The sequence below is a fragment of the Catharus ustulatus genome, chromosome 1 (genome assembly GCF_009819885.2).
Source record: "Catharus ustulatus isolate bCatUst1 chromosome 1, bCatUst1.pri.v2, whole genome shotgun sequence".
Taxonomy (NCBI): Eukaryota; Metazoa; Chordata; class Aves; order Passeriformes; family Turdidae; genus Catharus; species Catharus ustulatus.
Window position 1 is genome coordinate 54,761,602 of NC_046221.1, and position 27,487 is coordinate 54,789,088.

General features: G+C 42.0%; 1 protein-coding gene across 5 annotated transcripts in view; it reads left to right on the forward strand.

The window, feature by feature from the left end:
• The window catches only part of TPK1 (thiamin pyrophosphokinase 1), a 340,579-nt gene that overhangs the window by 270,081 nt on the left and 43,011 nt on the right, over positions 1-27,487 (forward strand). For all 5 annotated transcript variants that reach the window (XM_033066879.1, XM_033066870.2, XM_033066856.2 and 2 more), the window contains one exon: positions 1,866-1,977. In XM_033066879.1, coding sequence (XP_032922770.1) covers positions 1,866-1,977 — 112 coding nt within the window. The remainder of the gene's footprint in view (positions 1-1,865; positions 1,978-27,487) is intronic.

Genomic DNA, 27,487 nt, shown 5'->3' on the forward strand with positions numbered 1-27,487 from the left:
ATTTCACGAATACAAGCCGCACCAATTTGACTAAGATTTTGCTCCTAAACCGGAAATGCGGCTAATAATCAGGAGCGGCTAATACAACCTCAGAAGTGCCTGCCAGAGTGCTGAGCCGAGCAGCTGCAAAGTCGGCATTTTGCGATTGTTACAAATCGCTACTCTGTTGCACCGCAGGTGGAGCCTGGCTCCCTGCAGGCAGCACGGGGGGCAGGGAGAGAGGCGGGAGAGCTCTCTTTCCTCCTCTGCCACAGCCCAGGGGAGAGACGGGGGGGGGGCACCGCCATTGCTGCAGCTCGGGGAGGAGAGGGGGGACCCGGGCCGCCCCTACTGCGGCCCGGGGAGGGGGGGGAAGCCTGCGCCGCCATTGCTGCGGCCCGGGGAGGGGGGGGGAAGCCGGCGCCGCCATTGCTGCGGCCCGGGGAGGGGGGGGAACCGCGCGCCGCCATTGCTGCGGCTCGGGGAGCCGACGGGAGCCCCGCGCTGCCATTGCTGCGGCCCAGGGAGGGGGGGGGAAGCCCGCGCCGCCATTGCCGTGGCCCAGGGAGGGGGGGGAAGCGCGCGCCGCCATTGCTGCGGCTCGGGGAGCCGACAGGAGCCCCGCGCAAGCCATTGCTGTGGCCCGGGGAGCCGACGGGAGCCCCGCGCAGCCATTGCTGCGGCTCGGGGAGCCGACGGGAGCCCCGCGCCGCCATTGCTGCGGCTCGGGGAGCCGACGGGAGCCCCGCGCTGCCATTGCTGCGGCCCAGGGAGGAAGGGGGAAGCCCGCGCCGCCATTGCCGTGGCCCGGGGAGGGGGGGGAAGCGCGCGCCGCCATTGCTGCGGCTCGGGGAGCCGACAGGAGCCCCGCGCAAGCCATTGCTGTGGCCCGGGGAGCCGACGGGAGCCCCGCGCAGCCATTGCTGCGGCTCGGGGAGCCGACGGGAGCCCCGCGCAGCCATTGCCGCGGCTCGGGGAGCCGACGGGGTGCTTTGTCCCCGCCCGCCGCCGCCGCGGCAGGAGCGGGGAAACTCCGTCCCTGCCCGCTGCCGGCGCCACGGGCGCGGGAAAGCTCCGTCCCCACCCGCCGCCGCTGCCGTAGGAGCAGGGGAAGCTCCATCCCTGCCTGCCACCGCGGGGCAGCGCCGACCCGGGGTGACCGAGCCCAGTGGCAGCGGCGGCCGGCCCCGAGCGGCAGCACCGGGCTGGGCCACCTGGCCCCGTCAGCGGCCCCTAGCGGGCCGAGCCTGCACAGCCTTAGCTCAGCCAGTAAACCCCGCCCTCCCGCGGTTCTGTTACTAATTGCACGCGGGTCCTCGCTGCGAACAACAAAGCGGCTTATATTCGGGTGCGGCTTATCTATGGACAAAAACCGAAATATTTGCCAAGACCCAGAGATGCGGCTTATAATCAGTGCGGCTTGTATTCGTGAATTTACTGTACATGAAATTTTACAGATGTCAAAATAATTGAGACACTTCAGTGATGCTTTGACTAGCACTGTTTAGGAAGTGAAACACAGATGTTTAGATGAGGAAAGAATTAGTGAATGGGTCAGGATGCCTTTATATCACAGGAATAAAGAGCCTAGCATTGACAAAGTACCTATTCAAATAGTGCCAGAGAAGAATAAGCAAAGCTAGATTCTGCTTAGAAAACCCTAGAAAAAAGCTTTTGAAAGCCCTAAGGTCTGGAACCTAAGCATACATCTCTTCTACCTCTGTAAACATCAATGGCCTGACTTCCTGCTGCAACCAAATATTCCTGAGCCTTCGGGGACATTCTGGACCTGTCTCCAATTACTTCCTCTTTTGTTTGCAAGGTCTGTGATCAAATGCCATTTGGGCACCTGGCAAGCACTGACTGCAGAACATTCTGTCTTGCAGGGCAAGCACAAGCTGCATGTGGACACAGGACTGGAGGGCTCCTGGTGTGGCCTTATCCCCATCGGGAACCCCTGCGAGAGTGTGACCACGACAGGCCTTAAGTGGAACCTCAGTAAGTGAGACACCTCTGGAACTGTGGGTTTGGTGTGGTCCTGACCCTAGATTTAGAGCAGCTTCACCAGTGATGAAGGGCCTTACAAGTTTGAAGGTGAAGCATGGCATTGAATCCCTACCGGGCCATTTTTTTCCTAGAAATGAAGGGTTTTTTACCAAAAAAACCCAAAAGAAATATGTTTAAAGCTGAGATATCACAGGCAGAAACACATTTTCCATTTGGGAGTCATTGTGCTCTTCAAACAGAACGTTTGCTGAGGTCATGATACATTACCATCTTGATACATTGCCCTCCAGGGAGAAGAGCCAGGAGTATCTTAACTCCTGTTTATAAGCCATAAAGCTACAAAAGACAAATAATAACATGATACAGATTATTAAAGCTGTCTCACTTTGCCTGAACTGCTTCATGTACATTGTCTGTTTCCCAACCCTGAATAAATAGATCCTTTTTCTTACTTTAAAGTGGAAAAGAGTCCATCTGATCTAGAACCGGGGACATTTATCTGTAGAGAAAGGAGGTTTTATGACCCAAAAAAAACCAAAACAATCTTCATCCTCCTGCCTCTTCCACCCACACTGAGTCATTTGGGATGTATTTACACAGGAAAGTAATGGGATATTTTCAGTGAAGGTTCTAGTCTCAGTCTGACTGACATGCCCAGGCTTTAGAGACATTCCATGCAGAAGGGGCATGCTGTTCTCATAGTTTGCAGTGCAGGTCGTTCACTCGCTGAGAATTAATGTGAGTGACACACTGTGCCAGCCAGCAGAACATCTACTGGTTTTCACTGAGAGCTTGAGCATGTGCAATAAAGGTGGTGGTAAGCGTGAGTAGCTCATTAATAATAAAAGATATAAATATGGCATTAGTTTTGGACTGTGGGAGAATTGCCCAGATGGAGAGCTGTCTGACTAGGAATGTTTCTGTCCTTTGAAAAAGAGTCAGATATTTTCATTGGTATGCATAAATACAATTGGCATATACTGAATTTTCATCTGCTCATCTCCTGTTGTCCAGCAACTTCTGTGACCCATTGCACTGAGGTATTCGTTTCTCAGAAAATGTTCTATCCTTCAGAATGAGGTGCAAGAAGTTCAAACCAGCCTCATGTTAATGAAGGAAGCATCTCTGAATCCTGTGTTGTATTTCAAAAGGCTACTGCGTAGATCACAATGTGGTAGATGCAATGAGGTTGCAGTCCTTTCTTCTGATTTTATTAGTTGAAGAAGCCATTTTTCAGATACAACAGAATTTTTTCAGTTTAATTTCTTGTATTTCATCAGATTTACAAGGTGCTCAAGTTGGCAATTTTAAAGATGGCCTGTCTGCTCTGTTTCTTTGTTACTACTAAATTATGATTGCCTGATCTGCTAAAGCTAAAGAGAAAGGGATTGCAAGTGAGTTGTGCCAGATGGATGCAGGAGGAAGATGAAATGGCAGAAAATATTTTTTTCTCTCTAGGGTTGGGTTAAGATATCAGTTTTTTTAACTTTGGTCATAACTAGATGTGGACCAACTGGGATTTTTAATATGCTTAATTTAATCTTTTTTTTGTCTTTTTCTGGGGGACAAAAAAGTATTTATGTGACTGTTTCCTGCTTGTTTCATCTTAACACGAGACCATCATCTCTGCATCTCCCCACCCTTTTTGCTTGTTATTTTCCAGAAGGAAAGAGAGCAGATCTTTACAGTGTTTTCCCTACTGTATATATTGCATCCCATTACAGGCTGTTTTCAGTCTCAGTACTCATGTTTCTCCCAGGTTGTAATTCTTTCATTTATTTCTCCATATTAATCACAGATATATCTGTAAAACCAAAAAATTACCTGGTTTTCCTTGAAGAGGCTCAATCTATCTGAGACATCAAGTTCATTACAAGCTGAAACTGCTGTCTTGCCCAAGTCACTAAAGCTAACCTTTTCTCTCATCTAAATGCAGAATAGCCTTTGAATAAGGTTACTGCTCAGATTAAAAAATTAAAGTGCAATAACATTCCCCAAAAGGGAAACCAATGTCTCCAATACAGCATGTGGTAAGTTGTGACTTGGTTGGGATTTTTTCCCTAATAAATAGGATCTACATTATGATAGTTAAAGTTTGATACCAGCTTCCATTGTGTTAATGAACTTTTATGCTGCCTGTAGTTTCACACTTACTTCAAAAAAATATTAATTCTTCTGTAAATTGGGAAGGAGAAGCAGAGGATCAACTGAGAAGAAATGGAATAATAAGAATAGATACTGAAGTGTGATATGGATGTCAACCATGCTGATGGCTGACAATGGCTGAGCTTTACCTGATCATTCATTAACAGCAATCTGAGCACACACCTTTGTAAACCTCAGTGAATAATTTTTTGTGGTTATCAATTCATTTCCATATGTAAATCATAAAATAAATGGATTTTTTAAGCCGAACATGACATGAAAGGCCTGTTCCTCCACTTTGTTATGGAATTAATTGGATGTGACCTAAAAAGTTGGGTTTTAAAAAGTAATTTTTGAGCCCTCAGAATATTTAGGTATCTGGGCAGTAAACTAATTTCAGAATTTTAGTTCAAACAGTGATGCATTACAGGGTAGGGGAGCCCTCATTTTTACAAACAGTAATTTCCAGCAAATCAAAATTCAAATAACACTGCAGTACAAGAAAGAGCTGGCTTTGCATCAAGGTTTTTGATGTTTAACATCAATTTCTGCCTGAGCATATCTGGATTACTCTGCCAATTAAAATTTGTAAAACGTTCAAGAGGTAGTCAAATGTTATCTGTGTCCAATGTACAGGTGCTGTCATGATACTTCATGGGCTCTGAATAGAAAAAGATAAGGATAAATACTAGTTCAGAAGTTGTATTGAGGATAAGAGTAAAGTACCAAAGGTCTCATTTCAATGGCTGAATTAGATAAACCTGAAATCTGTAAGTTTTTCTACTAGCAAAATAACTTTTAATATTACAGAATTCAGTATTTTTTGTATGTCTGTTTGAGAATGCAGCACATATGCATGCTTTTATGCATGCTTATCTTCATTATTTGCTAGCACTTTTCACAAACAGAATTTTCATTTACTTTAGTTCTCATCTTATGGGTGAAAGAACTTGGAGAACAAAGTGGAAAATTGATTAGAGAAAATATTTTTATCCATACTTGCTATTGTGTAGCACATACTCAGAACACATTATAAACATATTCTTTCCATTCCCACAGGGATACAGATCTTTTCTCTATTAAAATCTGATTTACAGCACAGGAATCAGATAATGCTTTATCTGATTTGACTCACCTGGCTCCTTGCTGATAACAGCTCTCACGTCTAATAAATATATAACAAAAAATCCAATAATGCCAGATTTACCCAGCGTTCTTCATTAGGTCCTCAGTAGTGCTTTCATGGAAGGTAAATAAGAAGGTAGAAATCAGCTGCACTTCTCATCAAAGAAGAAGTTAGAGGGTAATGGTGGGCTTTTTTAGGAAGTGGTTCCTTTTTTGTGAGATTACTTTAGAAAATAATCTTGCCAAGTACAAAAAGTAATTTATTCTTCATCTCTATGGCTTTTGATATGATGTATGTCATGCTAAAAATGCCAGCATATATGTGTGTGTATATATGTATGTGTGCATCTATCCATCTCTCTCTCTCTATGTATATATGTATGTAAACTCTGTGTGTATGGGATATGGGATTGTGCTTTCCAGATAATTTTCATGCCAATTTGCCTTCTTTAGGCAGGAAGTTAAATTGCTGTAAAAAGCTGCCATTCAAAAGAGTGTCACTGTCATTTCACTTCAAAAGGCAATAGCAATAACAATGGGAGCAAGACCTTTCTCTAACTGTAGCAACAGAACATCCACAGATTACTAATGTCATAGGTACATGAACAGGATCCCAAATTTATTTGAAGATGTTGACATTGTTAGTAAAATTGAAATTTTTGCACTGTTTTACTTCACTGGGTTTTTATTGATGTTGCATTGTGAATGGAACGAAAAGGTTAAAAAAGTAGTTGTGGGGGTTTTTTTAGGAGAATTCATAGTCTAAAAGATTAAAGAAAATTAGTAACTTCCTTAAAAAAAGAAAAAAAAGAGGGTCAGGGACTGTTCTGGGAAAGGTTGTAAATTAAAATGGACAGGTATCTGTGATAGTGAGGCTGTCTGTATAAGCACTGTCTGACTTGTTTCATAACTGAAATAGTTTATATCACACATTTTTCTACCCCAGTTCTGACTGAGGCAAACTAAGTGGCGCTTCTGGGAATAGCTTTGTTTTCAGTGGCAGAGTAAATAGCTTCAAACTGGATTCCCATTCTCCTCTGCTTTCCTCTCTTTCCCTCCCTTCTCTTGTTCTTTAGTGGCAGAAGATATATCAGTGATGTATTTTTTCACTTATCCGTTGCAGCTCTAAGACTCTGGGTAGGAGTGGCGTGGACAGAAATAATGTTGCTGATCCCAAAGCATTGGGTGGCTTTGACCTTTGGCTAGCTACTTGCCTGCAGGAGCACTGCTGCCAGCCTTCCAGGGTCATATCATTTATTACAAGGCATGGCCTGATGAAATACTTTCCCAGGGAAACAGATGTTCTGATGATGGCAGCCTGGCATCCCACTGGCTTACTGCAAGTCAGCAAAAACAACAAGGGCCTTGCTAAGCATTGCATAAAATTGTTTTGAATTACAAAGACCATTTGGTGTATATTAAAAGACTGATGAACACAGAACTCAGTTGTGCTGGGCCTCTAAACCTGTATTTGCATTTTTTGCTGAACAGCAGATAGAACACTCAGTCAGACTTTGTGAAAAGGCTTGAAATGGGGATTTGAGGGCACACATTCAGTTCATTGCCACATATTTCAATAAGTGTTTGGAATTAGTGGGAGAGAGATTCAGATCCAGCTCCTCTTTAGTGAGGTAGCAGCGTCCCTGGCATTCAGTTTGGAAAGGCTGCTTTAAGGTGACAAACAGATATGCTTTCCCAGATCACACAGTTGGGACATTACTACTGTGGGACGCCACTTTCAGAAAGATTCATGTGAGTACATTAGTTCTGAACTATCTCAAATTACTTCCAGTGATAAGTTTAGCTCAGCTGGAAAGCCATCTTTAATGGGATATAGAGAACGTATATATGATCTTTTCATGCAGCAGTAATAAGCAATAATTGCCAGGAAGGAGTAGAATAAAATAATCTCAGAGAGACTCCAGCACAGCTGTACTCAGAGTAGATGACTTTCCAAAACCTGAGTAATACTATCCTGAAGTAAACTGAAGACATTTAGAATCATAATAGAATGTCCTGAGTTGGAATGGACCCATCAGAATCATTAAATTGAACTCCTGGCCCTGCACAGATCAACCCAAAGAATCACACTGTGTGGCTGAGAGTGTTGTCCAAGTAATGTTTGAACTGCATGATCCTGGAAAAAGTCTCTCTTCGTCTTTCTTGTAAGCTTCTGTTGGAAGGCTGTAATTATGTCCCTTTGGGTGGCATCATTCAGCGGTGGCAACTGCACCACTCAGCTTGGTGTTACCTGTAAATTTGCTGAGGATGCACTTAGTGCCTTCATCTACATCATTAATGAGGACATTAAATAGCAAAGGTTCTAATACAGATCCCTGAGTGACACCTCTTGTCACTGATGTCCACTGAGACTCTGAATCATTGACCACCACGCTCTGAATGTGACCATACAAACAATTCCTTATCTACCTAATAATCTACCTATCAAATACATCCCTCTCCACTTTGGAGAGAAGGATGTTGTAGGGAACTGTGTCCACGACTTTTTACAGAAGTCCAGATAAATTACATCTGTAGCCTTGACCACTTCCCTGGCGAGTCTTCTGCACTGATGTTGTCACCCCATCATATAAGACCCCTGTGTTGTTTAGGCAGGACTTGCCCTTGGTGGAGCTGTGCTGGCTGTATCAAATCACATCCCTGAGTCCTCCATGTGCCTCAGCATGGTTTCTAGGAGGATCTGTTCCATGATCTTCCCAGGCACAGAGGTGAGACTAACAGATCAGTAGTTCCCAGGATCCTACTTTCTACATTTTTAAAGAGAAGTATGATGTTTCCCTCTTTTCAGTCACCTGGGACTTCACCTGGCTGCCAGGACTTTACGAATATCATGGAGAGTGGCTTGGTGACTACATCAGCCAATTCCCTCAGGACTCTGGGATATATCTTCAGGTCTCATAGACTTATGTACATTCAGGTTCCTTAGATGGTCTTGAACCTGGTCTTTACTTATAGTGAGAAGTGCTTTACTCCCCCATTCCCCTTCCTATTGTCTCTCCACTCAACTGAGGCAAAAGAGGTGTTGAGTACCTCAGCCTTCTCCTCATTCATCATTACCAAGTTTCCACCACTGTTCTTTGGGGGTGGATGCACCTTCTTTCACCTTCCTTTTCTGGTTAACATACCTGTTGAAGCCCTTCTTGTTATTTTTACATCCCTTGCCAGGTTCAGTTTCACCTTGGCCTTCCTCAGCTGTGTTTAATCTCTGTACTCTTCCCAAGTTTCCTGTCCTTGTTTCTACTGCCTGTGCACTTGCTTCTTTCCTTTTAATTTGACCAGCAGTTCCCTACTCAGCCATGCCCATCTCTTGTTTTCCCTGCCTGATTTCTTGCTCCTGGAGATTGCCAGCTCTTGTGCTCTATGGAAGGTTTCCTTAAAGATCTGCCAGCTCTGCTCTTCTCCCCTGTCCCCGAGGACAGTTTTGCAGGCTATCCCACTGACTCTCTGAAGAGCTGAGATTTTGCCTTCCTAAAGTGTAGAGACCTAACTTTACTGCTTATCTGACCTGTACATCTCAGAGGTACAAGCTCCACCTGTATGTGATGCCTGCAGCATGGTTTTCTCCAATCTTGATGTCCCCAATTAACTCACTTAGCCTCCCCCGGCCAGAAGTTACGTGTGTGCAACTACATTGTTGTGGCATATTGCAACCATGGAAACTAATGCCATCATTAATATAGAGGAGAGAGGATTTTCAAGAGAGCAAAATGCTGTTCTTTCCCTTGCATCCTCTATGTAACTTCATCCCTGCTTCTACTAATGGAAATGTCACCCAGAGGTGTGTAGAAGTAGGTGCTCTGCTTCAGCCCAGCACTGACACAGATAATTCTCATCACTCTGGTGACTGTAAATTGGTGAGAGTACAGAAAGTCACATGAAAATCAAAAGCAACCTGTTGTAAAGCCAAAACACTTTTCTGAGCCAGAGGGAGATCTGCAGAGAGTCAGAAAGCTACCATTTACATTGGTGGGGGTTCAAATTATCTCTATGGATTTCAGCACTGACTCTGAATTTTCATCAGCGAGTGTGGGGGCTGAATTTGTCCAAGAAAGAGACCTCATAGTTTATACTGATGACATGTAACCCTAAAGGCATTGTTATCTGTCAACCTGTCCACATGGATACTGGGAAGTTATTTTTTTTAGACAATAGCAGAGTCAAAGCTGGAACATAACGGTGTACTTCAATGAAAGTCAGTGAAAAATTGGCCAGAGTACAAAGGCCCGTTTGTCATATCCCTTGCAAATATGCTTTAATTGTTTTCATTCTGAAATGCCCAGAACCAGCCATAATAAATGTAAATGTCACACTGCCTGGAGATTTCCAAAAACAAGAAAGATCTTTGAGGCACGTGGTGAGTTATTGCCAGAACCACAAAAGGGCAAGGACCAGTAGGAGGACAAATCAATCACATCTGGCTAGAGTATTCCAGAATTTAAAAATGAAATGTGTTTGTCTGTGATGACTCAGTTAATGAATGTGTGCTATTTAGATTTTTGGGGGGTTGTTCAAGTAGGTAAGCATTGCCACTAAGCATTGACTCTTTCTTTGCAATTTGTTTGTAGACCTTTTGGTTCTGTTTACATTTTTAGTACATACTAGTGTATGTGATTGATCTCTTCTTCCCGAAAATATGACACTGAAGGAAATTATTTTATCTGCAGTCATCTATTCCTGTACCCTATTGCAAACAGTCCTGGCTATCTCCTCTACAGTGTCTCAATTCTTCATTCACTGTTCCCCTTTGCAACAATTTGCATGTTGTATCTGAGGGGGCACTGCTCTCTCCTAGTTTTTGGCTCTAAATATTTGTGGAAAAGGTGGGTTTTTTCTGCTGCTATAGCAAGTTCCATAGAGAATTAAAGTATGGTGGATCATCACACAAAAGTCATCACCAACTTTTGTTGTGTGTTGTAAAAACTTACGTTTTGGCTGTAAGTTGTTTATGGCATCCTGATGTGTAATTAATAAGCCATTAACAACTGACTGTTGTGAGCGTGCTCTGGAACTATTAATTTTGGGCAAGCATACCAATTACACATCACTAAGCAAAGCTGTTGTTTCCAGGTGATTGGAAAATACATATTTTTTGATAGATGATTCTATGTCTTGCAATAGAAGCAGCTGTGACTTCTTTGGGGTAGTAAAGTCATATGGCAGGGGGAGCCAAGCTAAGTCAAGGGGAAGAAAAAAGAGAAAGTGGCAGAATGGCAATGTGAGATTGTATTCGGGATTAGCAACATGTTTTGGAGAAAAGGCAGATAACATCAAAATAGGCAAAGATATAAATACAGAGATTGAGAAAATGAGAATGAAGGTGTTTTAAGTAGACTGTTGACATCTTCCTTTCTGAAGCATTGAATTGAGACCAAAGTTTCTGTCTTGTTATTTCTCTGCTGTTTGTGATCTCTCTCATTTTCCACTGCTGTCCAGGCGTTTAACCTATTTCTACTGTTAGTAAACTTGTAACTCAAGTGGTGCAGGCCTGTCCCTAGGATCTGCCTAGGAATTGATCCAACAACAAACAATGGCATGAGACATTTGATTTGAAAACAACTTGCACTCCTATGGATATAAATTCAAGACTGAAACTAAGGAAAGCCAGAAACAGAGAAATAAAATTAATTAGTGTTTGGATGTAACAGTACTTACAGATTTGAGACACCAGAATCACTCAGTGTCCCAGGTGTATTCTCCAGGAATAAATCTGCAGTCACAGTTGACAGTGCAGATATGTACAACCTCAGCCTTCCCCAGTGCAGGAACAGAGATATCTAGATGGAATAAGTAAAAGCATTGCTGATTTTCCTGTGGGTCAGGCAGACAATGTCTGGAATGTTCATTCTATGCAGCTACTGTCTACTTCCAAGTTAGCTATTCATTTTTCTTGGCACTTAGGCTGACTTTTCAGCATCCTAACATTGCTGAGAGCTCTGCCTTGGTTCTGTAAAGCATGGAATACTCCCAAATGAAAGCTGTACTACATAAGGTGTTAATATGTCTGTGTCATTGCACTTGTACAGTTTCACATGTGCCAATGTTATTATCAATTCTATCATAATGAGCAACACAAACCCTTGAGGAATTCAGCATGCATACATTCAATGCAGTTTATACAGTAAACAAGGCATAAGAGCACCATGATTAATTAGGACTCAGAGGGTGTCAGTTAAGAGTATACTATTTGCCAAAATGAATCTGGCCTGCTTAGTTAATGGGACTGTGTCATTAGAGGATGAAAGCTAAAGAACCTGTGTTAAAATTGCATAGACAGACATTAATTCTGGGATCCCTTTGTTCTCAAGTGCATGACTTTGCAGCCTTAGCTTTCCTTAAGAGTTGTCTTGCATGTGTATTATTTCCAGGTGAATGTGAGTTCATATACAATTGACACATAAAGAGTATGTATCATGTCCCGTTGTATCACTAGAAATATAGGTCATCATGTGGCAGCAGCGTTTCCTGCTGTTTACATTTTCCTTGTATTTAATGAATGTCAGGAGATCCTACAATCTGTATGGCTTTCCTAATGGTATCACTCCTGAAAAACCTGAAAGAGTCTCTTCTTTTCTGAGCTTTCAGTTCAACTTTGGGGATTCCTTTATAACAACATCCTAAGAAACTCCGCTTCAATTAGTTTTTTTTCTTTCTGTACTCTGCAGATACAGTATGTGATAAATATACTGTCATGCTGTTAAGCATTATAACACAGCGTTTATAATCTAATTGCCAATAAGAAATCTCAGAATTGTACATTTAGATTTCCCAAGCATAGGGCATAACTATAATTTACCCAGGCATCAGCAACACCACTATATCACTGCTGATTGGCAGGCCACTTAATGATGCTGTTTATAAAGTAATTTTCTAATCAGCTGCATGAACACTCATCAGGAGCTTGCTTCTTGATTTAAAGCAGAATTGGAGAGATAGCATTTGTTTTGCTTATAAAAACAAACTGGGGAAAGAAGCAAATTACAAAGGGAAATAATACAAATATAGAAAGCTTTGATTTCTGGACTACGCTTTCAAAAGTTCAAGATAGAATTAAAAGCTGTGGCATGAATGAATCAGCATTTCTTTCGTGTATTTTGAAACTGGATGATGATAGTTTAAACACTAGCATTCTTGTTTATAACAAGTGTTACATTTCCAGTCATAATTTAATCATAATTATGTGATATAGTAGATATTTTGTTGGGTCTAGTCAGTTGAAACTGTGGCACAGTTAGTTTTCAATTTATTTTACATTTCTTTTCCACTCAAAGAACAATTCATTATTCCATCCTTTCTTCCTATCTATTTCATTATTTTATTCCATAATAGAATAGCTTTAATTTTAAAAATGTGATCTAAATCACATGTAACCCGTGTCAAGTGTGTCTGGCATGGAAGAATTCATTATATGATTTAAGAGGTTTTAACAAGATGAGCTTCATTTCACCTGACAAATTTATGAATAGTTTTGGCCAGCACAAAAAAGTATGTTTTTCAAATCTATCCCCAAGTAATCATTGTAAAACCCTTGTAAACACACCTTGTAAACACAGTTCTGTAGGCCGTATATGCAGTACAGTAATTTCATGATTATAAGCAGCACCATTTTGACTAAAATTTTGGCCCAAACCTGGAAGTGGGGCTTATAATCAGGTGCGGCTTATATGTGGACAAAGAACGAAAAGTTGCTGTTTTAGTTTGGAGGACAGGTGTCTGCTGAGAAAGGCAGGAATTTCTCTTTGAAATGGAGAATGTAAACACCCTCCTTCCAAATTATTAGAATTTTGAAATCAAGGGGCTTTCAGGCAAAGATGTGGGAATTAGGAATAACAGTTTTGTACTAGGGAAATTAAAATAGAAATACAGTACTACAAAGAAACAAACTCCAAACCCTGACAAAGACAGAGTACAACCTGACACCCTGTCAGGCAGGGTGTTGGTAGCAGTCCCATTAAATGGTGGTTGCAGTCCTCTTGTAGTGACAGATGTGGTTCAGTTGGAGCAGTGCTCCTATAGAAGGTGCAGTTTACCTCTAAAGGTCCAGTGGCGATGTGGAGAAATCCAGTTTTCCTCTGGAGTCCAGTGGAGAAAGGGGCTACCTTAGTGTCCCAAAACCTCTGGTTTTATTTTGTTAAGAAATGTTGGGCTCCTCCCCCTGGCTGGAGCATGTCCCAATGGGAGGCAGTAATTTTATCAGTCACACAGTGGGACTCAATGGGCCATTAGCAGAAAATGACTCCCTGGAGGAAGGATGGGTTGTGAAAAAGATAAAGAACACTGCCCCGCCTGGTTTCAATGGATGGCCCATTAGCAGAATATCTCCCCGTGGAGATAAGGATCACTGCCCCCACCCTGAACAGATGGTGATAGAATAGATACCTTTTATCACACTCTGCATTGTAACTTGTGGCTTATAATCAGGTGCGGTTTATATATGGACAAAGAATGAAAAGTTGCTGACACCCGGAAGTGTGGCTTATAATCGTGAAATTTCATGTCTTATGAAAATATTAGAGCTTAATATCAAGCTTGTGGAATTAATGGGAGAATTGCACACTGATTTTAATATCAATATTTTAATCTGTAGATGCCTCTCTCCCTTCCTTACTAGAGTTACTTAACCCCTGAATTCGAGGATTTAGGCATTCATGCATTTTTATACGTTACTAGTTCCATTGAATATAAAGGGATTATTCTGTCGGTGGACTTAAATGTGCAGGAATACTTACTACAAGTCAGACTCTGAAGTGGAAGTTCAAAAATATCTGAAATGGCTTTTCTGTATGCAAAATAAGGTGGTACTGACTTTAATCTCAGTTTCTAGGGTTAGCTGCCTGGGCTCGTACCTATTCTAATCTCTCTTCTCACACACCAAAGCTATAAAGTTGCCTTTTTTAGTTCTGCACATTTTTTATGTGTTGCTGGTTAACTGTAGTAATTTACATTAATTTCTCCTGATTTTACTGTTGAATGACTGGGCAAAGCATGAAGACATGCTAAGACAAATTACTTTGAAATATTACTCACATCTGGTTTCTTTACCTGTAATGCAGCAGTTGTGGTTTCTTACCAGTACAGCTGTCAAGCCCATGTATCAAGTGAATTTTTTATTTGAAAATTTTGGAGGTAAGCGTTTCTGGATACCTACCAGAATCTTTAAAGAATCATAAACTTTTCATAAATAGCCTAAAACTTTAAAATATGGTGCATGTTTGCATAGTTGTAAGAGAACAAAACACTTTGGATGGAGTAAATCAACCAGAGAGGATTTGAGATTTATTTTAACTTTTTTTTTACCATGATACAAATTTGTGACATTTTTGTGTCTCTCTCTGCCATATGTGAAGCAAGATTTTCAATCAATGTATGCAGCCAATACAAGGTACTTGCTTGGGAACGGAGAATGCTTTCTACATCATATTACGGGCTAGAATTGTAAAATACTAACTATGACATTAATCCTTTTGTACTAGAATACGTAATTTAGTATTTTTCCTGGGTTTTTTATTTTGATATATGAATTGTAGTTATGTTTACCTTTTAACTTTCCAAAAGCCTGCAAACTCTTCCTTTGGCAAGTGCAAATCAACAAATGCTGGCAACATCCTGAAAGACAGCTTTCTGTAGTGAGCTTCTGCAGAGATTTATACTGCTCATTTGCAGTGTGCAATAGGAAGGTTGGTTGGTAATTCAGAGATTTTGTGTGCCACTTTATTTTTGCTGCTGCCTTTTGTTAGCCTGTGTGTTTATGTTAGCATAGTTCTGGACCATTTAAAACTTGCCTTGGATTTTTGAGAGCTCTGCTGCTGGCGATTAATTTTATATCCCAAATATCTCAAGAAAACGTTGTCAGTGAATTTGTAAATTATCTTGTGTTCCTTTTAATACCATAATTACTTTAGTGTCCCAGCTGATACAATCTCAGAAGAATTTTGCTGGCTGTTGTGAAATTCACTCTTTCCAGTTTATGCCATTCTCTAACTTCCCAGAGTAATGATTCCCTAGATGTTTGTCAGTCTGGGTTTTGTGCCCATGCTTCCTGAGTTTCTCTGCCAATTTTGTGTTCTCTCTGCTCTCATGACAGTTTCAACAAATTCTTTAAAAGTTGCAAATAATGAAGACTGCCTTTAAAAAAAAAAAAAAAACAACAAACCCACAAACAAAAGAAAAACTCAACCCAAAAAACTTATATTGTCATGGTGTAGCATCATATGCTGACTCAGTGGGTAGCACACCAGGCTGGGGATCCAGCAGTGTGGCTGGAATACATCATTATCTCTCAGTAGTATACTGCCTCACTTGTCCTGCTGCTTATCTTGTTAACTCTTTGGGGTAGGGACTACATAGTGCCCTCTGTCCTTCCTAGCAGTCACATACTACAGACATAAACATAATTAATTACAAATGGGAGGTGACTTCTGGAATTACAGTTGAGAGCTATTACCATTGAATGTTTCCTGATTTTAAATAAATGCATATTCTGTGAATGTAAGAGACTGCATCTGGATTATTATCTTCAGAAATGGTACTGTGGAAAAAGAAGAAAATTATTGTTTAACATACAGTGCCATCTACAGAGCAGGCTATGCAACCTGCCCTTCTTACATTATATGGGGGATTTTTTTTGACTTGGTTTTGTTGGGTTTTTTCATTTTTTGTCATAGTCCAGTTGGCATTAATAGCTAGAGAGTGTATGAGAAATTTTTGTCAGATGCCAACAGCATTGGAAGATGAGAACAAAAGCAGTTTGTGCTCTCATCTGTTTTGGCTATAATTGGCAATATCCATGGGCAAGGCTTCAGCAATAATAGCCACTCTTAACTTTCTCTTAGAAGCCTACATTGGCGGAGGAAGGGGCAGAGACTGTGTCTTTTTTAAATTGCAGCTACTCCTAAAACTGCTAGAAAACCTTCCCAGCAATCACATGACCCACAGCAGTCTGACAGGCAGACAGAGGTGGAAAAAGGAGGAAAGGGACCAGGGAGGAAAAAGACCATTTGTAATCATGTTGTAAGAACATGAAGTGTTGGAGTCAGTGAGTCAGAGGTCTCTCTGAATTCTTCAGAGAGAAATCAGAGTACAGGGATTGAATTAAAGTCTTTGGATGGATTGAAGTATGTTAAGCCACTCACACATAAAGTAGAGGTGTAAGTTTAAGTTTTGGGATGAGTGAGTCAGTAAGTAAGTTTTAGAATGAGCTTCAGTGCTTTTAGTAAGTGAAAGGTTTAGATGCCAGAGTAGAAGAGTGAGTTCTAGTGAAGGTTGGAAAACATAGTAATGTTTTCAGTGGAGGCTCCAGGAACGTGGTTTTAGGTAGTGCTTAGACATAATAGAGCTCTAGTAAGAATACTGCTGACATTTTTCAGATAGAACAAGATAGGTCATATGCGTAGTTTATATGTATTCTGGTGTGTTAAGAAACTAGAATTATAATGGGTTAAGAAGTAGTGGTCTGAGTTTGCATCCTAGCTTGTTGGAAAAATCCCATATAAGAGTATGTACTGGGGAGAGCTGGTGCTTTTTGCCACTGCTCTTTTTGCCGCAACTGTTTCCATTTGCTTTTTGCCATTGCTTTTCTATTTTGTTTTACTTTGCTCGCCGTCATCTTCAACACCCAAGAAGAAGATAAGAGCTGCAGCAGCAACATCAGCTTCCCGGGACCTTGACATGAGCAGCTTCTGCTTCTATTTGGGACTCTATGCCAAAACTTAGCATAGACTTTAATGTCTGTGACTTTGCTTTCGGGACTGATGCGCTTTTGTAATAAACAGCCTTTTAGCAACTATTAGCTGCTTTGCTCATTTAGAAGACAACTCAATGAAGTTTGGTGCCTAAGAGCACTGGAGGTCACAACCTCACAATGAAGTACATTAAGGCACCTTGTCAACTGTCCTCTTTGTTTAGGGGAGTGTGATAAAACTTTGCTTTAGTTTTAGTGTGGGGGTCAAGGGCAGTGGGTCTTCCCATATTGTTACCTAGGCACATGCTGTAGAGAAAACTTTAGCAGTGGTTGTGTGTTTGCATTTTAGTGAGTGAAATGACAGTGCAAGGACAGTTAGATTAAATCCCAAAAATCTTTAGAGTGATCTTCAGGTAAATGTTAATTTTGATGCTAAAAACTGGATTTATTTTTAAGAACAGAAGAAGTGAAAGGACACCAAAGTATTACACCTTACACTCTCAGGAATCCATTATTTATGTAACACAACAAATTAAGTTATTGTGGTCACTGCAGAACAAATTGTTTTCTGTCCTCTTTTGGCTCCTGAACATGGCAGTTATCTGATCTTTAACCGGTTACTAGCTCAGGATCCACTGTTTACCATCTTCAAATTAGTGGGTTTGAAAAACAGAAATGGGAAGATAGGCCTGAGAATGAATTATGACGTCCAGGGCAAAGACAAAATAATTTTTTGGCAGATGGTCTTGCACAGGTGAACAGGGAGAGAGAAAAAGAGAAGGGTCTTTGTTTTCTTTCAGTTACATGTGAAATTCAGTGAATTTAAAGTAGCAGCAGAGATGTACTGGGAGTCTGAGTGTCTGAGACAGCTGAAGTTGCACATTAAATAGAGTTTATGAGACTAGTCTGCCATTTGTCACCTGCACTGTCACAGTCAGCACATGTGACTGTGTAGGTGAGTGAGGGTGTATTTAAATAATATATCCCCTTTGTTTAATATATATTAAAACTGAAAAGGCACAGAAATATGAGTTAGCAGAGTGCTACAAAATGTGAGGTTAATTATGTAGTAGTTATCTTCAACATTTCCATCTTTAAAGTAGTTTTTAACTGCTTAAGTGCAGCGGTTACTGCAGACTGGGATTAGATAAATGGATGCAAATAATAATTGTAACTGATAAATTATTTATGATGGCTTTATATGTTTATCATTATATACTGTTGTAAACACTTTTTACTCAGTGAGGATGGAGTCTGGAGGAAAATTGATGATGTGTGAAATGTGGATTAAAACTGTAGTGCTTCTAAGAGTATAGAGGGCCAATATTGTAGGGCCAATACAGAGTTGTTACCTGACGAACTGCTGAACTTTGCCATTGGTATCATTGGGCTGAGCACCAAATATCTGCCAAGCGACATCCAGAGCCTGGAGACAAGTGCAGCTGGGAAGGTGGGTTTACAGGAGAGAGCCTAAAAGTAGAGATGGGGAGGCTGAGCACTGTTGAATGATGGCTTTGGTGTGGAAGGCCCCCTGATCCACTGCTCAAAAGGAGAGGAGATGCCATTTCTCTTCATTTTTCTATTGCTTCTCATTACTCCAGCCTTATTTCACAACTTTCCAGAATCCTGTCTCCTGTGGATCTATGAGACATTTGTAATGCATTATTTGACAGCCACAGAGTGATGGTGTTACACCCACATTATGAAGGAGCCATTTGGGACAGAACAAGTATGTTTGGATCACTGGAAGTTGATGGGAGCAAGGAGACAAATGTGCATGTCTCTAGAAAAACAGGGTGGGATAAGAGGTTTGTGCAGTGTTAATGATGCTGTAATTCTATTTAGTTTGTCACCTGCCATTTGCTAATTATTACTCACAGTAACAACATTTGTTAGTTGCATTTATTGAAAGGGAATTTTATTGCAGCAGCTTGAGTTTAATATCAGCTCTTTGTGTATCATACAATGCAAAAAGTTTCCTGTGGTAATTAAATTGCAGGCTAAGTCTTCATTGTACATAAATTATTCTATTCACTGAGGAAAAAAATAAGCAGGATATTACCAAAGAAAAGGCCCAGATCATTAGCAGCCTCCACTCCCTGCTCTGTTCACTTCACTGGCAGTGCTGAAATCTGTCTGCTACTTTTCCTGTGGTGTTGTAGAACTAACAATGAACTTGCCATCTTTTCTGTCATGTGCCTACCCTTGGGCTTGTACAAAATACGGGAATTAGGTTGTGTTTTGTTGACCTTTTAGATGCAAGGGAAATGTGTTTCCTTACACATCAAATGCTGCCAGGCTGTTGTCTGTGTTAACCTTTGTGGAGCACCCTGATGTGATTGTTACCCTAGGGCCAGGACACAGATGTCAGAGAGAATTGAGAAGGGATAAATTGGAGGTGCTATGCAAAACAGCTCAGCTAAAGACATTTTTCTTCTGCACCGAAGAAAAGGTATTCTGTATGTGTTTAACTACTTAGTTGGTCTGTAAGTCCTGTAATTTGCTTAGCCAAACAGAACTTCAAAACAGATGGTTTCTAAATTTGGGGAAAATAACCATTACAGTATTTTTTTCCCCTGTGCAGTCTGCAGTTATACTTTAGTACTGAAATTATTTGAAAATTAAGCAGGAAAATAAAATTTGGACCTTTACCAACTGAATACTAATTTCAGGAACATACAGTTTTCAGTAAGTATTAGGTTTTCATCTGCACATTTAGCCTAAGATTTGTTTATGCTCTGATTTAGTACCTCTTACTGCTTACTTGCATAAACACTACCAAATCAGTCAGATGGAGTCACCAAAGTATTTAGCTCGCAGCTGCATTTGCTCATAAAAGGAGGAATGACAAGTTTCCTCCTTTGCAGAGGAGGAAGTGGAGAAATAGAAGGAAGTAATTCATTGCACTTATATAGCACCTGCCACCAGATACCTCTACAGGCACATTACTTTATCGTGAGTGCGCTGCCTTGTGTGGAAAACACTTCTTTGTGAGAAACTGCTTCATTCCCAATCTTTTGAATGAGGAAACTGACGTGCAGAGCATTTTTCTCATCCAAAACTGTAAGTGAAGCTAATTAGAAAGTAGGAATCTTAGTATCCTGGGCTTTGGGATTATTTTCTTATCATGATAGACAAAAATTATGACAAAGGAATTAATTCTTTTATATTTAGGAGGTTTTTTAATATACCTGTAATATTATTTCACATAGTCAATATTTTCAAAGTGTATCTAAGAAAATTATGTTTAGGAACTCTATCTTTTTCTTAGAATATATGGTCAGCTGTTGGTCCATCCCTGAACATAAGGAGGATGTCTGGGCATAAAAATTGAGCTAAAATTGGTTTTCTGAAAAGCCAAGTGTAGTATTTGGTCTCCACTTCAGCAGTACTTTAACTGTTGATTCTCAGGGTGAGAGCACCAGCATATTCTAGGGTATCCTTCGAGATAACTCATTACCCAAGAACAGAAATTATCTTGGGTTGGTGATTCCTAAAGGGGAATTTAGGTCCATGACTCATTTGATTGAAGTCTTTGCTCCTTCTAGGAGGTATGCTGTGAGATGCCCAGCTGTACTCCTCTGAACAAGGCTCAGCTGGGCTGTGGAAAGCACTGCCACAGAACACTGTGGACCACAGCAAACACAGTGATACAGCCTCCACTTCAAGAAATCCCTAAGCTACAGGTTTTTGAGGAAGGATGTGCTGAGGAAAATACTGCACCATATTGCCCCATGTTTCAAATTCTTTCTCAAATACCTCTTATGAGGGTCCTGTATCATCCTTGAGATGACAACAGTGGCTGATTTTGTGCTCCTTTGACCTGTAGAGTCCTCCTGAGAGCAAAAATATGTTCTTCAATTTGGGCTTCTCTCCAAAGTGTTTTGTCTTTTACCCAGATTAGGGATTTAGCTTTTAAATTGAGATTATCCTTTCTTAGACAGTGGACTAGAATTATGTGCCCTTCTTGAGAGAGCATTTCCTTGTACAATGTACCACCTGTACTGTGGCAATAATATGTGTTTATATCTGCTGAAAATATCTAACCTGCTACATGTTTTTCACCCTCTCTATGCTATTTCTGCTAGTGCAGCTGTAAAATACAGCCTTTGATTGCTTGCTAAATTGTCAAACTCTGTTGGCAATTGGGAGTCTGCCTCGGCATTTTAATATGCTTTGGCTGCAAATGTTTCAGAAGAGGACTTTTCTCCTTTACTTGAAAACCTGCTTTCTAGTTGGGGTTTCTAAGGGTGATATTGTAGATCTGCAGGCATCAGTGGAAGTGGGTTTATGGGCCTGAAGTGTGGAGTCTCAAGCAGAGAACAAGATGACTTCCCTTCATGCACTCCTGAATTTTCAGCCTTTTTAACAAGGAAAAGTGTTTGTGTTCCTTTGGTTGGTTGTTTTCTGTGGTTGGGCTTTTTTTAAACTGGTGCAGTTGTTGCTTCCCTTCCAGAGGCTGGGAAGTAAATACATGTGTCACAGAGTATGAAGCTACAAGAGTGCTTAAGGTCCCAAGCTGTAAGAGCAGCAGTTTATGTAACTGAAAGCAGCTATCTGCTGCTTTTTCATTAAATACTCTGGTTAAGGTGTGGTTGCTGACCGTAAGTATACTCATAGCATCTCATCTAGCACTGCTTTCCTTAAGCCCTCTTTGAGAAATAATTAAATTGTTTTTAATTCTCTTCAAATTCGTCCCATTTGTATCTTCTCTGATGTATATAATCTCTGCTGGCTCAAGGGGAATGCTTTTAGGCAGAATATAGCCACGAACTAGGCTTTTGGCTAGCCCATGTTGCTTTTAGAGTTGTAGTTTTTATGTGAATCAGTTTTAGGACTGAAACTGCAGTTTGGATGTTCCATCAGTACCTTCTTGGCATGTTGTATCATTGACTTGAAAGGTAAAACTACAGTATAACAGCCACTTGATGGTTCTTTCTAAAGACTGCAATGTCTCTTTCTTCAGCTGCAGATACAGTAGCAGCTGACAGGAGCATAAGGTTCCAGAATTCTTATCGCAGCCATTATAACTTTGTGGCTTTTATGTTACTACATAACGTTTATATACAGGTTAATGGGAAGGGAAGGTGAGTGAAACATATTTGCACATTTTACTAACAATATCCAGTATTGACAGGTTGTATTTTATTCTGAAGGAAATGCCACTTTTGGGGGGGTCATCTGATGTCCTAGTTTGCAGCTTGATTGATCACTGTGATTGTTAGGCTGTTGTGTTATAACCAAAATTTCAAGATCCTGTTTGTCTTGAGCTTCCTTGTCATAAGTTTACATCTAAATCTGTAAAATATTTCAACTTCAAATTTAGAAAAGTACAGTAATTTCATTATTATAAACCACACCTGATTATAAGACGCACTTTTGGGTGTCGGCAACTTTTCGTTCTTTGTCCATATATAAAACACACCTGATTATAAGCTGCACTTCAGGTTCGGACCAAAATTTTAGTCAAAATTGTGCGGCTTATAATCATGAAATTACTGTAATTGAATTACAGTAAATTCACGAATACAAGCCGCACTGAGTATAAGCCGCATCGCCGGGTGTTGGCAAACATTTCGATTTTTGTCCATAAATAAGACACACCTGAGTATAAGCCGCTCTGTGTTCGCAGCGAGGACCCCCGTGCAACAAAGTTGCCAATTAGTAACAGAATCGCGGCTGGGCGGGGTTTACTGGCTCGGCTCGGGCCATGAGGGCTCGGGGCTGCCGACAGGGCTGGGTGGCCCAGCTCGGCGCTGGCGCTCGGCAGGGATGCTCGGGGCCGGCCACTGCCTCCGCTGGGCTTGGTCACCCCGGCCCGGCGCTGCCCCGCGGCGGCAGGGGGGGCACAGAGCCCGCCAGCACCCGCGGCAGCGATGGGAGGTGGAGATGGAGCCTGCCTGCTCCTGCAGCGGCGGCACGCGGGGACGGGAGTTCCCCGAGACGCGGGGCCAAGCAGGAGAGAGCTGCCCGCCTTCCCTCGAGCTGCGGGGCCAAGCAGAGAGAGCTGCCTGCCTTCCTCCGAGCCGCAGGGCCAAGCGGAGAGAACGTCTGCCTCCTCCGAGCCGTGGGGACAGCAGGAGAGAGCCTCTGCCTCCTCCAAGCCGCAGGGCCAGCAGGAGAGAGCCCCTGCCTTCCCCCGAGCTGCGGGGCCAAGCAGGAGAGAGCTGCCCACCTTCCCCCAAGCCTCGGGGCCAAGCAGAGAGAGCTGCCCGCCTTCCCCCGAGCTGCAGGGCCAAGCAGGAGAGAGCTGCCTGCCTTCCCCTGAGCCACGGGGCCAAGCGGAGAGAGCTGCCTGCCTTCCTCCAAGCCGCGGGGCCAGCAGGAGGGAGCTACCCTGCCTTCCCCCGAGCCGCAGGGCCAGCAGGAGAGAGCTACCCCTGCTTCCCCACCCCCTGTGCTGCCTGCGCGGAGCAGCTCCACCCGCTGCGCAACAGAGTATCAATTTGTAACAACCACGTAAATGCAGGGTTTTACTGGCAGGAGTTTGACTTTGCAGTTTGCACTGACTTGGTTTGCACTCCCAGGGTTGAAAATGTCAGAAAATTATTCACATATTGGCCGCACCTGAATATTAGCCGCATTCCCGGTATGGGAGCAAAATTTTGGTCAAAACAGTGCGGCTTGTATTCGTGAAATTACTGTATGCTATACGAAGCAAAGTGTGTCATTTTTCACATCTTCCTAAAAGCGCCTTTTTTTTAGCCCCTGGTCTCCAAGGAACGTCAGGTGGATGGTATCCTTCACACCAATAAATGTAACCATCACCATGCAAAAGAGAACCTTCTCTCTTCAGTCTGATTTTTCATTCAGATGCTTTGACTAAAACATTACCAAGCTAATGTAGAAATTAATTGAAGTAATATCCAGCAAAGGGTTTTGAATTTTTCCCATATGAAGAAGACAAGTATTATGGATATTAGTTTTGCCTTTTTTTTCCCCCCTTCTGTCTTGAATGTGTGCAGTCTATTCTCTACAAGAAAATAAAAACAGAAAAACAAAAGAAAAAGAAACCTGGATGGTCTCTTGAGGATGGAGACATATAGATATGGAACATGGGAGTTATGGAGCAATGGATTCAGATTATCAGGGTGATTTCACTATATAATAATCAGAATAATATATTTTCAAGTAATTAATTTTAAATTTTGTTTTGAAGTAGGTTATACTTTTTTTTTCTAATTTATTTTCTGTTTGCAACATCTAATTATGGCAGAAAGCTTAGTTTCCAAAACTAGGCCCCTGAGGCTAAATACCTCATCACAGAATCATGGAATTGTTAAGGCTGGAAAAGAGGCCCAAGATCATCAAGTCCAGCCTTTGTCTGAATATCACCATGCCCATTCAACTGTATCACAAAGGGCCACATCTGCTCTTTTTTTTTGATACTTCCAGGGATGGTGATTCTACCATGAGTCCCAGGTGAAAAATAGAGTGATGACTGACCTTGAGCAGATCCAGTCTCTAGTCCAAAAGTGGTGCCTCTGAGGTAACTGCCTTTTTGCAGTGTTATTTCGAGTTGCATGAATAACACCATTCTCATCACATATTTGCCTGTTCTTTATGCTTCTGTGGCCTAAATTACTCTGTGTAGCCACCATTTAGGTACAATCTTATCTTGAAAGAGAAATGGCTCGTGACTTGAAAATTACAAAACAAACATGAATGGTTCAGTCTCATGAACCCCTTACAGAAAGTTAGGAGATCCTTTGTGAAAAATAAAAGCAGTGCTCTGCTCAGCAGGATAGTGAAAAGTCTTGGATTTCAGGAATCAAGTTGCCCCTGTTGGAAAATTGATATGTAATGAGTGACCTGGAAAAAGTGATTTTTCCCATGTGATGAATTGAAAAGAAATTGATGGGAAGAGATGATGTGGAAGTTCCTACCTCCTAATCAGTGGTTCAGCTAACGTACTGTACTAGCAGGAAATTTCCAAGCTGCTGATTGTATTGCTTCAGAAAATGAAAAATCATCCCATTTCTTGAAAACACAGTGTTTTGTCTTGGAAAGAAAAATGCATTAAATTATAGTACTTAGTATTTTAGACTTTCTACCTTGTTTTATCAAGGTTCACTAGAGCTATTAGAAGCTGATTCAAATATATAGCCTTTGCTATAGCCTGCAGATGACATTTTAGTCTCCACTGTCACTAATCTGGCTGAGAATGACAATCAGAGTGATAATTACATGGACACTCCAGAGACTCAGAGGCAAAGCAAAACAGATTCTGCTCCACAGAGAATTTGCTTCTTGAACAATCAAATGCAGGAAATAAAATCCTTCTGATGCAGGTTGTCTGACACTATTGGATGATGTATTGTATCAAAGTAAACTTAATTATTAGTAAAATTGTATTGCCTTGCATGTTTTAATTTTGGAACACATACATATTTATTATTCCATCTGCTTCTGAAAGACTTAGCAATTGGTTATTACAATTAGATAATTACTAAATATATTCTGTCCTTCTGGAACTTAAATTGAATGTAGACTTGGGAGCCAGCAGGGAATACTCAACAAAACTGAACTGTGCTAAATTGAAAACTGATGAGAAGGCACCACTTTCTGCAGTGCATCATTTCACTTTGGAGGACACCGGGCTGAAGTGGTGTCAGGTTTTGTTCAGCACTGGTTGTGTCTTCCTTCAAAGTGAGTTTCTGGGCAGCAGAAGGTAATCCTGATTGCCTTGTCCTTGTCTGTATATAACACAATAACATGCAACGTGCAGTATCCACAACAGACACAAACCATCATGAATACTCTTGATGTCAGAATGCTGGGAGAAACAGTGGATGATTTATTTGAGTAATGGAACTGTTAAAATAGAATAAACACAAAGACTTTTTTAGAAGTTTTATGTTTCCATCATTACAGTCAATCTTTAGAGGTTAGAACAGTATTTCCCTGGGGAAATACTCTAGCTATGTCAGAGCTGCCTAGATTGTGTGGAGGGGAGGTGGTGTTGTTACCTTTGAATTTAGTTGAGAAGTTACCAAAATTACAAACAAGGGAAAAAGAGGCTTCTGGTGAGATCAATGTACCTTTTCCCATAAGTAATTCAAGTCCTGGTTTAAGACTTATCTCTCAAAACAATTGTATAGGGTGTTACCAGCTCCTGGTTGGTTGTGTATTTTTAAACTCTAAATGAATACATGCATGTGCAAACATAGGTGTAGTGAAATGTTGCCTACTAAAAACTGAACTCATAAAAACATGTCCTAAAAGTAATAGACTATCAGCATCTTCTTTTATAGAGGAAAATCAATTTTAAAAAAAACAACTCTGAATGTAATTAAACATCGTAACTCTGGTTTATATGTGCTTAATAGGTACAATAATACTTACCTACTGTATCTCACAGGAGTCTTTTGAAGTTTAATTAATTAGCATTTAGAAAAGCACACTGAAATTCTAGGGTGAGAAGAAACTCCAAATGCATTGTATCACTGCTGCTATTTTATTCACAGCTTTGAGAAAAACCTAGTAATTCAGAGATCCAGAATGTGTGCTAACATCTTAATTTTACATTCACATAAAATTAGTTTCTTCATGTTTTCATAAGATTTTCCACCTCCTGGAATCAATGCTTGAAGTTGTTCTTTGCCTAAAACCCAAAACATGTACAGTAATTTCACGATTATAAGCCGCACCATTTTGTCTAAAATTTTGCTCCCACCCCGGAAATGCGGCTTACGCTCAGAAGCGGCTAATATGTGAAAAATTTTCTGAAATTTCCAACCCCGGAAGTGCAGCCGAGGTGCCGAACTGAGCACCTGCCAGTAAAACCTGGGATTGCACGATTGTTACAAGTTGGTTACTCTGTTGTGCGGCGGGTGCAAGCGGGCTCCTTGCCAGCAGCGTGGGGTGGGGGAGGCGGGGGGCTCCATGCTGCCATCCCTGCGGGCAGGCGGGGAGGCGGGGACGCTCCCTCCTGCTGGCCCCGCAGCCCGGGGGGAGGTGGGGGAGCTCCGTGTCCGCCTCCCACCGACGTCGCGGGAGTGGGGGACTCGGTGCCCGCCTCCCACAAGCGCTGCGGGAGCAGGGGACTCCGTGCCCGCCTCCCACCGGCGTCGCGGGAGTGGGGGACTCGGTGCCCGCCTCCCACAAGCGCTGCGGGAGCAGGGGACTCCGTGCCCGCCTCCCACTGGCACCGTGGGAGCGGGCAAGGGGGCTCCGTGCCCGCCTCCCACCAGTGCTGCGGGAATGGGCGGGGTAGCTCTGTGCCTGCCTACTGCCGCAGGGCAGCGCTGGGCTGGGACGAGCGAGCCTGGCAGCAGCGGCAACCAGCCCCGAGTGGCCCTGCCGAGCGACAGTGCCGAGTCGGCCACCTGGCTCCGTTGGCAGCCCCGAGCAGGCCAAGTCCTCATGGCCCGAGCTGAGCCAGTAAGCCCCGCGATCCCGTGATTCTGTTACTACTTGGCAACTTTGTTGCACGTGGGTCCTCGCTGCGAACGACAGAGCGGCTTATAATCAGATGTGGCTTATGTATGGACAAAGAACGAAATGTTACCGACACCCAGAGATGTGACTTAT